Source organism: Eschscholzia californica, unplaced genomic scaffold, assembly GCF_041429995.1.
Source record: "Eschscholzia californica isolate CP2 unplaced genomic scaffold, dmEscCali1.0.p SCAF_5, whole genome shotgun sequence".
Taxonomy (NCBI): Eukaryota; Viridiplantae; Streptophyta; class Magnoliopsida; order Ranunculales; family Papaveraceae; genus Eschscholzia; species Eschscholzia californica.
Genome location: NW_028238472.1, coordinates 19,236,380 through 19,249,023, shown reverse-complemented (window position 1 = coordinate 19,249,023; position 12,644 = coordinate 19,236,380). Strand labels below are relative to the sequence as shown.

Here is a 12,644-nt window from a genome sequence, read left to right as displayed (position 1 = left end):
CGCCACATCATCGTCTTCACCGGCCGGCGACCTTCAAACTTTTTTTTTCTCTCTCTCTAAAAAAAAATATTTTTTTTTTTCATTCCTCTCTCTCTAGAACAAACCTAGAGAGAGAGGATTCATCACGAACAGATCCGGTGAACCAGACCTCTGTTCGTGATGAATCTTCTCTCTCTAGATCTGTTCTAGAGAGAGAGGAATGAAAATTTTATTTTATTTTTTTTTAGAGAGAGAGAAAGGAGAGAGGAAAAAAAAGTTTGATGGTCGCCGGTCGAAAATTTGGCCGACCGGCAACCCCTGCCGATGAAGACGATGATGTGGCGTGTTGAAATGATGTGGCAGAGAGAGTAAATGAGATGGAGGAGAGAGAGTAACAGAAAGTTAGACTAACGGAGAAAAGGGGGTCATACGGGGATTATTGCTAAAGTAGGAGGAGGAAGTTGGTCACAAAGTTGGGGGCCATTTGGGAGATAACCCAAAAAAAAAAAAAAAAGTGTTCGAGGAGTCTTTGTAAGGTTATAGCAAACTAATGAAATACCACTTTATTGTTCTTATATTTCAGTTTTATGATCATTTCCACGATATTGTAACCATGTTCTTAAATTGTTTTCTAGTTTAGGTTTCTTGAAACCTGAGACATGATCTACAATTTCACAAACATGTAGTGTCCCTCAAACCAAATTAATCAATTCCAATTCTTTTACTAATCAAAATTAAAACAAGTTTAACCCCAATTAAATCTGACTGGAATATCTCAAATTAACATCTCCTAGAAAAGATTTCTTAAATTTCTTCTGAGTATGAAAAGATCTAGCAATAACATCAACCATTCGTTTATGAGAATCAATAATCATTTCAGTTGTTTTTGCTTCCATTTCCATTCGATATCTCTCTGTTTCTTTCATCATTTCTATCTTCATTTTCTCAATTTTCATTATCCCTTCTTCAAATCTTCTAACAACTGAACCCAATTCCATTAATAACTCTCTTCTTCCTCTTTCATTATCTTCTTCTTCTTCTTCTTCCTCTATCTCAGACGACCTTCTTCTTTTCCGATTCACCGGATTCATGCAATTATTACATCTCCGAGGTAAATCTGACTCAAAAAACCTCGACCCATTTGATAAAAAATGATTACGATGATCACCGGCATCGTCGTCTTCATCAGTTGATTCAGAAATTTGATTAGGATGAACAACTGAAACGATTGGATTTGGAAGTACAGAAATAGGGAAAGGACCTCGTTCCATTTGATCCATGAGATTAAAAAGAAACCAAGAAGAAATTGTAGATCTTTGTTTTTCTGATCGATAACGTTTTCGAAGTTTTTCCATTTTATGGCGACATTGAGTACCAGATTTTGAAGGAATATCGTAACCACAACGAGCAGCGATGGAGATAGCTACTTCTTCCCATTGATTAGCTCTGAGTTGACCTCGATGAAGAGAATACCATTTTTCTTGGTAAACTTGAATTAGGTTTACAGTTTCAGGGTGTGTCCATGGGAGTGGAGGGATTTTTTTGGGAATTGAAGTTTTGGGATCTTGTGAGGATTCGTTTTTTTTTTCGATTTCAATTCCTGGTTCAACAACTGGAGAAGAAGAAGATGAAGGCTGATCCATTTTGGGGAGATTGTTTGTTGGGGGTTTTCTGTGAAGAGGTTTAAGGGGGTGGGGAAGTTAAATAGACGAGGCATCAATTATGAGGTAGTGAGGCAGGTTGGAGGTATGGGTGAGGTGGCCACAACCATTCACCACCTACTACCACCACCACCAAAACCACCCCCACCACTAATTACAACCACAACTACTGCCCACCAACTACCCACTACCACCCCACTACCACAACCACCTGTCATCATCCACCCACCACCACAACCACCCGTCATCATCCACCCACCACCATAAGTGTATGTGTCCTCCTTTTCTTTTTCATTTAATCTTTCCTTCATCTCATCCATTGGTTTGAAATGGGACATTGGGATGAATATTCATCTTTTATTTCGTCTTCTTCCTCAATTACATATGTGAGAGAAAGTGTTAGGCTTTCTCTCAATAGATCTCCTGCCAGAACTCGGTCGGGATATTAGCCGTGCATACTATCATTTTTGACGAAAAAATTGTTTTAGATGAAAATTATAACTTACTAACTTGAATAAGTCTAGATAGCCCGTTAAGTGAACCGTCCATTCCACGTAGACTAAAAGACGAAAACTTTTAAATTTCTTGAATTTTTTTTGTTGTTGAAAGAAGTCACTTGAACTTGTTACAACGTTAGGAGAGAAAAAAATTTCTCTCTCTAACGTGACGGGAAATGATGCCGTTAGAATACCGGTTGTTACAACAAAAAAAAGATCATTCACAAATTTTATCATCAAGATCATTAAAACAGAAAGTTTTTTATTTTTTTCTCTTTCAATTTCTTTTTTTGGATTTTTTTTTTATGAAAAAGTGGCTTTAGGTTCTGTTTTTTTCTTTTTATGAAAAATTGACTTTAAGGCCTTATTTTCTCTCTTCATCTTCGATTTTCTGTTGTTTGGCAGACTTAAAAACATTGGAAAGTCGATTTCTGTTGGAAAATAAAGTGGGAAAAAGCTTAAAATTTTTACTCACTAAAAATGTGAGAAAGTTGATTTATCACCCTCTCAAAGTAACACTCTCTCTTCTCCTCATATTTCTCTATCTAAAATCAATTTCTTCTTCAAAGAAAATTCTTGGATAATGCATGGTTTACGTATCTAGTTTTTATCACAAATTTGTCTTTCTTCACCAACATAGCCCGACAGTAAACACAATCACTTGGGGTTACTCCATATTCACTCTTTTTACTTGATGATAATGAATGGTCAAATGGAGTTATAGACCAAGATTCCTCTTCCTTACTTGAATTCCAGACCACAATTTTCCTTCGCTTGAAATTATAGTTGAAAGGCGCTCCTTTACTGCTGTGGCCTAATGATCAACATTGTTCCCATGTCTTGATGATCAAACCCTTCTTTCCTTTTGACGTTTTCCGTCCTCAATGTTTTATACATTTAGCTTTGCTAAGAAATTATGAACACAAAACCGAGTGTAGAGAGAAAAAGTTAAAAGCATCAAAGAGTAAGAGGGGATATATGGATGAAATAGAAAGCAGTCACACTGGATATTGCAGATCCCTTTCCAAAGACTATTTTTTTAATTAATCTTTCCATTCAAATAAAAGGAGTCCACAAAAAGTAGAGTAACATCAGGGATTGATAACAATAACTTTAAAAGAAAGGGGCAGCACACAAGTTGCCACAATTTGGACTTAAGTTTAATGCGCCAGGTCATGCGCTTCTTTGTTACTTTCTCTTCTGCTGTACTGAATCGTTGCATGTAAAGCCAAGATTCTACCACGTGTACTTTTGATTCCATTGCTTAATCTCCAAGGTATGTCATGTGTGCCGTCCCATAAGAATGAGACCAAATTTTGGGAATTGTCTCCACTATATAAAGTGGAAACTCTAGCTCCTGTGCTAGATCTAAACCCAACTCCACTGCCATTAACTCACTGCGTAAGGCCGATTTTCGCCAGAAATTTCTTACGTTACTTCCTAGATTTTCGCCATCGCTGTTTTTTGCTATTGCTGCTGCTGATGCTCGGCTATCCGTGTAAGCCCATCCACATTAATTTTAATCGTTCCTTGTTGAGGGAGGTCCATTCATATAGTTGTAAAAAATCATGATTAATGTTGAGAGAAAGTTGAAATGCATAGTTGAATTCTCTTTGAGCTTTGAAGAAGATCTGTCGGCGGTTGATTAGTCGGTGTTGGAAGATTAATTCCTTTCTTGCTTTCCACCACTGCCATATAAGATGCAGTGGCGTGGCTGAGATTTTGGGGGCCCGGTGCGAAGTTTTAAACGGGGCCCTAAAATATTATCATGAAAAAAAGAACACATTATGTAAAAATATTAATGCATGCAATGATTACATAATACTAATATGAATATAAGTTCTTTCAACAAAATAAAATAACATAAGAATGTAAGTATGATATGGAAAATCCAATTCAACACGTAAGACCTATACTCTTTGCATAAGATTATTACGATGACAAATAAAAATATGGACACCTATAAAAGAATATACACAACCCAATTGTATTTTATTAGCTAAGAGAGAGAGAAAAAAAAAGAGAAATGAAAGGATTAAAGAAAACAGAGACAAAAGTATAGAGAAAAAAAAAATGAAAAACATACACACAAAAAGAAATAATAATATAAAGAAACAAAGAGAGGAAGAGATTAGAGATACCTTCATAATATCTATAACATAAAAGCATGGGCTTATGCTAAAAAAAAAATATGAGCCTTATGTTGGGTTGAGCGTTTTAGCATTAATTTTTTCTCAAAAAAAGTGGAGAACATTGTAAACAGAGGAACTCGAACCCATAACCTCTTATGCACATGAATGTGTTCCAACCAGCTAGGCTACCAAATCTTCTTGCCTTTATACTACGATTTATTTTTAAATACACAAAGCTAACATGAGAAAAATGGGGCCCTCATATAGAGGGGGGCTGGTGCGACGGCACCGGTTGCACCCCCTCCCTCACGCCCCTAATAAGATGAAGTAAACCTTAACCAACTTTCATCATTGCTTATTCCTTTGTTTAGTAAATTTCGAAGTGTGATGATAGGATTCAAGTCGATCTGGTTTTTAAGTTCCGGATCTAGAAAAGAGTAATGTTCTAAAACCCGAACATCTCCCAAATAAATGTTGAACTGTTTCATCTTCAAAGTTACACATCTTGCATGTTTGATTGATTGTATGAATGATTTTTCCTGTATTCCAGCGACTGCTATGCCATTGTGTTATCTACATGATAATTGGATTTTGGGTTGCATGTTTGTTTTCTCCACAACTTGCTCCGTGGGAAGTCAAGTAAATGAGATGGTAAAGATGGTCTGCCTTTAATGATATAATAAAATGATTTAGATGAGAACTTACCTGATTCTTTGTTACACCAAATCAATATGTTTTCCTGATTCATAGTTGGAATAAATATCTCCACGATAGCTTCTACTGTTTCATTGTCGAAATGTTGATGTAAAATTGATATTTTTCAACTATTAGTAGTATGATGTATGAGGCGAGACACTTTCGTTATGAGAGGGGGGAGTGAGGTAGGGGGGGGGGAGGGAGGTAGTTCGAACACTGGTAGAGGGATTTGGTTGAGAAGATTTAGGGGAAGATGAGAATATTTATTTCTTTTCCATTACCGAACTGCCAGAAGATATTTTGAAACATTATATCTCTAAACCTTTTTCTCTCTCGTATGGTGAAGACGAGATTTGGGGAAGAGGAGAATTTTTGAAATTCTAAAGGCACTCCTAAGAAGTCCATTTTATATATTATTTTATAAAAGCACCCCTTCAAAATCAAACTTATACATGACTTTTAAGGGCAACATTTATTTTCCTTACAATCCTACCAAACAGTTAAAAGTGTAATTTTCCATGAGAAAAAAAATTACTTTATTTTCCATCAGAAAAAATTGACTTTCTTTCCCATCAGAAAAAATGACTTTCTTTCTTATCATGTATCAAACGGACCCTTAGTCTATTACTTATTAAGAACCAAAGAAGTAATGTGAAGACTATAAACCTACACAGATTCGCCCATACATTTAGGTGGTACTTGGTCTACCCAAGTGTTTACAACTCGGTTATCAACTGCATATCTAACAAGAGTATGAGACACAAAATTGGCTTCTCTATGTGTAAATTTGAAAATAAATTCTTCGAAAGTACTCAATCGGTCAAAGATATCTGCGTTAATGTTTCTAATTCTCCACAATGATTCTTCAATTTGTTAGGTGCAAGCCTTGATGACAGTCTTTGAGTCTCCCTCAAAGATACACTTTCTTGCAGGCCACACCTTCAGTAGAAGGTCCCCAAAAACTACTATGACGTTGGGTTTGTTTCTTGGTTACTTTCACGACCCTGAAGAGTACCATAAGTGTCAAGTTCATGTCTCATGGTTAAAGCTTCTTCTATAATTCTTGCATAACTTACTTCAACCCCTTCAAAACTTTTTTTGTTCCTTCCTTTCCATAAAAACCACATCAGATGTACTCCGAGTTTTACCCCTTCCTTGTTGTGTTGTTCAAACCAATGCTTGTTAATTTCTCGAAGAGTCATACTACCCTCCATTCTCAGTCCAAGCGGAGAACAAAACCATAATTCCTTAACATTTTTCATTGTTTCAATAAATGGTCTACATCTTTTTCCTTTTTTCATTGTTCAATCTCTTTCTTTTTCTTAATCAATCAATATCTAACAAGTATCTATCTTTCTTCTTCTTTCACTATTATTTCTTTCTATATCGAGTTCTTAAATTCTATTATTATTATTATTATTGAACTATTTTAATTTTCTAGTTTTGTTTCTCTTCAGTCCTAATTTTATTTCATTTTCTAATCAAATTTAGATTTAAGTTGAACCACATTACTTATAAAATATAATAAGTAAATGTTAGGAATACAATTTTGTGGGTACATTTATATTATTAATTTTTTTATTGTTTAAATCTTACTAAATTTTGTAAATGACTATTATGATAAAAATATATTTTGCCTTTTAGGCCATTCTCCATTGGGCCACATTTTCTAACACCGCTTTAGGCTCCGAAGACTTGGAGTATCCCTAACTTTTTTTGTTGTTGAGAATCTAGGAATAACATTAATGAATCAAAGTTCTATTACAATACAAATGAGAAATTAAGGGCGGAATATCATTCCAAAATCTATCTTCTTCTTGAGTCGTAAGCCATTTTGCTAAGGTGGAATGTTCTATGATCGGTTGATATAGGCGAAAGAAGTGTGATGAAACCGTGGAAGTAAATTATTTACTTGTTGGATGTGATAGAGGGGTTGCCACTGCATGTTACTTTTTTGCATATATAAGGTCATAGATGAGATATTGGTTGTCACCTCAATATTGACGTTCTTGTATTGGTTATCTGTTGCCCATTAGAATAACTTTTGTCTCGTTTCTTCACTGTTTCAAGCTCTGGATGAAGAAGTCTTTGCTATAATAAAATGTGTCAAGTAATCATGACAAATGAAGCTTATACCAATTTTCATGTTAATCTTGATAAATGATGCGTTTGTATTAATGTTCAGATGTGAATCTTTATTTCAGAGATTGGATTGTTTAAAGGTAGGGAAGGTATAATTCATAAGAACAAACTCGAGAGAGACATCCTTTAACATTGGTTACATTAAAAAAAATAGTTTGACTAAAACCACCGAAAATATGTTGAATTTAAGAATTTCAGCTTACGGTTTACATAATGATTTGTCGACTTCTTAGTATTTATCATGAGAGAGAGAACAAATGTAGGGGAATAACCTAGTGTATCTCATACACCTAATTGTCTATTAGTGTTGGTAGCGGAATCTCAAACATCATATGTTTAACACTAATTCCAGGATCTATACATGAACATACCAATGAACTAGATTGGAAAGATGATTACCTCTTAATCGCTTTCCCACGAACTAAATTCCGATCAGTATTCGGAAGATAAGAGCTCCAAGTGTAGCTCCTCTACTTGAGACACCGAATAATGACTTGAACTCCCTCCTTCCAGTCAGCTAGGACCTTCTTGAAGGTTGAGATGAAGAACTCCTTCTTCTTGACTAGATACTTGAGAAAACTCCTTTTCTCTCTCTCTCTCTGAGATGTATATTCTGAAACTCTTTCAGACTCTTGGAAATTTCTCTTCTGAAATTGCCTCTCAATTTTTTCTCTTCTCTTTTTCTTTAGGTTGTATAATTAGGTATATATAGAAATCCCTAGAAGAGGTATTAGACTCAAACTAGGATTCCATAAACCTAATTATTAGGCAACACCCAAAATACCCTCCATTGGGTCACTTAAGTGTGGCCGGCCAACATAGCCCTTTATGGGCTTCCTTGGCCGGCCCACTTAGGGCCTAGCCGGCCATCACATGGCCGGCCCTATTGCCTTGGCCGGCCATCACATGGCCGGCTTCCCTAAAGCCATTCCGGGCCTCCCTTTTGGGCCCGGACATGTTTATCTCTTTCGGACTTCTCCGAATCTTTCAGGACTTACCAATAACGGATCCAATCCACTTATTTGCCTTCATCCATCTAGTCAATTCTCTCCGTTCAAATCATTATTCTGTTGTGTAACCCTTGTAGGATCCGGTCTATGTTAGCTGCGAATCAACTCTTGATTCGACGATCGTAGTTGGCTTCTAGCTAAGCATTACGACCCCTAATTGGACCGGACTAATGATCTTCCGAATAAGGTCATTAAGATCCTAATAGCCAAATTGTACGCATTGCATCCTTGGTCGAAGGACACTCCTTCGGAAGGATACCATTCCTTCAGACTTTAGGCACCATATCCTTCAGTCTCCCACTTGTACTTAGAACAAGTGCAATGCTCGATTCCCATGTTTTTTCGTATCTCATCTGATATGTCATATTTATCAGACTCTCTTGATCCCGAGAACAACTTCCAATCCAAACGATTAACTCTTAATCCGTTTGAGCACGACCATGCATTTTTCAGTTGTTTCTCATCAAGTGGCCCGGAGATACTTTATCCTGATTTTACTCAGGAAAACATAATCCATTCTTGTACTCCCACTCAATTTCATGTCTATCCTGTCTCCCCCAGTATGCCGCTTTTATAACCACTTTTTACGGATGGCGTTTGACGGTACCAAAGTTCGACATTCCTTCCATAAACTGAGTGAGTACTCATGTTTTGAGGAATCTCTCCAATTTGCTTAAATGAGAGTTATGACACCTTATAACTTCAACTCTTGAAGTACTCTCATTCGGCGGGTTTCCAGTGTATCAACTATACACCCATGAAGTTGACCTTTGAATACTCCTATTCCCATAGCCCAAGAAACAGCGCTATCTTGTCAATCACTCATGCTAGTCTTCATAAGTCATTATTGTCCAACTAATGACCTGGACTAGGGATAGTAGGATGATGTGCTTCCATGTTCACTTAATAGGGTTTCTTTCATTAGATCACGTATCTAATAAACCTACCTGGAACACTCCATCCTTTTGGACTGTCGTCTAAATTCTAAACCACAATTTAGATGACGAAATAAACCCAGTTTATTTCGGATAACAAGAGTTTGTAAAATTTGAGCACCCGCGTGAACTCCTTCACGTTCTCAATTTTACAAGTCCTTTTAGGATTCTCCTCCCGGATCCTAATTCCTTAGACTCGAGCATCTCATGATCGTTCTAAGGTGACAGTTTAGTTTCCTTTTCACTTCGCTTTGTTATTATCTTGCTTTCGAACTCTTCGTAAGCTGTTATGATGATATCAGTTTTCTCCCACTGAAATTAGTACTTCCCAAGTTCTAATTTTACTTTCTTATCTAGTAGAGTTAAGTAACGACTCCCAGCATGGAAAACTCTTTCCCATCTGTTAGCCCTTCCTAAAAGATTCCTATCTTTATTTTCGGAAGATTACTTTTATGACTTTCTTCAATCTTCTGACTTGTATGGGCGACGACATCTTTTCGTACTCCAAGTGCTTTTTAGATGTACGGGTAAACAACAATCATCTCATGATCGTTCTTATGTTTTCTAACATAAGTGTCTCTCCTGTGTTTATCACGGGAGTTGGGTAGAATTTCTCTCTAAGAGAACTTCTTATTCAGACCTCTCCAAAACTCCTTTTGAACGAGTCTTTATCATCTCAGGTCTATCTCCATAGACTTTTGATGCCCATGGTTAATTTACCCTCGTCTTCTTGTCCTTTCTTGTATGTCTCCCACATACAGGACCTGAAACAACTCTTGTTTCACTCCCACTTACCTTCTTGTCTCACAAGATTCAACCATTCTTACTCTTATCTCTTTGGATTTCCGCTCCAATTTCAGAGTGGTTTCTGCTATAGTTCTTTTTGAATCTTCTCAAGACTCATTGGGGTTTTTGAGCAACCTTCTTAACTCCTTAGGAAGTTTCTAGGCGATCGTCCCTTGAACCATTCAAGTTGACATCCCTTGTTACGTAAGATGAGTAACTCTTACTCTCTTTCGTTTTAAGTCGAGTAACTCTTACTCTCTTTCGTTGCTCTTTACCGAATCCCATTCGATTTTTCCTCCCACTTGTCTTCTTAAAAGGACCCTCCTTTTAATGAAGACACCATCGAGAGCAACAATCTCATTGTGTTCCGATGTTTGGCGAGAAAACCCCGTTCTTCTTCTTGAAAAACTTATGTCTAACACTCTTTAGACATTAGAATAATTGATAATTTTAGAACTCCTTCTAAAATAGTATCCATATCCAGATGGACTCAATTATTCACTACAGCTTTTAAGGTTTTTAGTGGTTTGGCAGATACGTATTAGACATTGTGTTTTGGAAGACCGATGACTATCGAACTCATGATCTCATCATATTCTTTAGTCATCCAGACCCACTCCTCGATTTTGGATTTGTTTCTAAAACTCCTCCTCAATCAAGTCTTACGTCCATTCTAATCATACTAATCGCAGACTTTCATGTCCAACATTGTTTTCTACGATTAACTGAACTCTTGTACTCTTACAAGATTTAGAATGACTAAGTCGGATCGTTCGTTAAAATTTACTTAAAAGTTAGATAGGCTCTTTTAAGAACATCATAAAATATCTCATATTTTATTCACTCCCATAATCTCATTACAGAGTCAATGTTCTAAAAGGAAAAAGAAATACTAAAACTACTTTAAAGTATTGCCTATCGAGTTTATGATCCTTCTTGAGCTTTTCCAGCAACTCTTGCCTTCTCAGCTTTCGACAGGTTCATCTCCTCTTCAATAAATACTCAGCTCCCTCTTGCTCCTGTCATTCACAATGATAAGAGTCTTTTAGGTATCGCATACCTTGAGGAATGTGTATTTAATTGAATAACTTTTAATAATTTTTACCTTGACCGGAACTCCCAGCTCCGTCGTTTTGTTCTTCCAAGAATCGCGGGCAATCTCTTAATCGAATATGAGATGTACTACCGCACACAAGACATCTCTTGTTAGGAAGGATAGTTCTGGGTCTTGGTGCTTTCTTGCCCATTCTCCTGCCAGACGGCTTCCTTCTCCTAACGTCTTCCGTTCCCGTATTTACAGTCTCCTGAATTCCTAGAATCTCTTCTAGAGTTTCAGGGGTGCTGAAACCACTTTCAGCAACTTCCAGAATCGCAAGTAGACTTTCGAAAGATACCCGTCCAAACTTATCTTCAAAGTTTGCTACTACATCCTTAAACCTTTCATCCAATGAATTCAGGATGATGTCAACCGCCAGTTCGACTGCCATAGGAGACCCCATCCATTCCATGTCTTTGAAGTGATCAATCATCTCCAAAACATGATAACGAACGGGTTTCCCTTTCTCCAGTCGCATTCCCAGTATCACCATTGTGATTCTAAATCTTTCTATTCGACATTGTGTTCCAAACACTTCTCTTAGCTGTCGAATAATGGTGTATGCCTCCATTTCAATGAACATATCTATATATTTTCTTTCCATGGCCATTAGCATTAAACCGGTTATTGGCGCTGACTTCCTTCGAATATCGTCTACTTGCTTACGTTCTTCATCAGAAGAAGTTTCTGAAAGCACGGGGATCGGAATGTCCAATATTTCTGCGCTTTTTCCTAGAACCTTTCTTAGGTTCCTCTCCCATTGAACGAAGTTGGTATCGTTCAATTTCTCAAGTATGGTGTAGAGGTTGAAGATGTTTGTTGTCATAATTAAACTACATGTAAGAAATGCGAAAGTGATTAAACTTGTTATCCTGGCAATTTTCTTAATTTGCCTATATTATTCTACTTTTGTCGTCCCCTTAGAATAATATAATTCCAAGATCCCATTCCTGTGAAGCTAAGCGTACTTTGGCACTGCCCTTAACTTCACCCTCCTGGGTGAGTAACTCCTTACTGATCATATCTCATATGACTCTTGGTTAACGATTTAAACATTAAATCGTCCTTTAGCCTCGAAATCCAAAACCTTTTTGCTGACTCGTTTGAGAATAACCATTTAGACATGTAGACCTCTTCATAGATCTAACCGTATTGTCTCGAGGTAAAAGATGGCACCCTGCTTTGGCATGACCCACCATCGATGAACAAGGGCTCAACAGGTGTCTTAATCTGGGTAGGCTTTACTCAAAATTCTTTTTGGGACTTATTACGTAATTTATCAAGTTGCGTTACTGTGAACTCTTGCATAACCATTCATGATTTATTATGTAAAAGTTTATGTGGGTTTGCGTAATGATTTGTTAAATCTTAGTATTACCCCTTAAAAGATCCCATCTTTTAAGTTTATTTCTTGTTCGCCTATGGTTCGATTGGATTCATATCCAAGAACCTCTATTGACTACTCCCACTTGAACCATGATCTCATCATTCAGTTCGTCAATAGATTCTAAGACCCTATACTCTAAGTATTATTCGGGCACAACTCCTTGCGCTTAGAACAAGAAACGATAATCCTATCTAAAGGTATACTATTCTTCGTAATCACATATATCCATACATACAAAAATATGACAATCATAATAAATAAAGTATGTATCCTAGATTCGTTTCTAGGTTTTGCTATCGTATAGCTATTCGTGGGAATTTGTG

At 36.8% G+C, this 12,644-nt stretch overlaps 1 protein-coding gene and 1 long non-coding RNA gene across 2 annotated transcripts in view; one reads left to right on the top strand and one right to left on the bottom strand.

Annotated features, from left to right (window-relative positions):
* Nucleotides 1-12,644, top strand: part of LOC147537664 (uncharacterized) — a 41,314-nt gene that overhangs the window by 5,067 nt on the left and 23,603 nt on the right. The window lies entirely within an intron of this gene.
* On the bottom strand, nt 517-1,741 carry LOC147537665 (uncharacterized). Its single transcript, XM_086642398.1, has one exon. The coding sequence runs from the start codon at nt 1,620-1,622 to the stop codon at nt 735-737; it is 888 nt and encodes a 295-aa protein (XP_086498524.1). The 5' UTR covers nt 1,623-1,741; the 3' UTR covers nt 517-734.

What these genes read in the sequence shown, in the direction of transcription:
- LOC147537665 (XM_086642398.1), bottom strand. Translation starts at nt 1,622, where the DNA reads ATGGATCAGCCTTCATCTTCTTCTTCTCCAGTTGTTGAACCAGGAATT.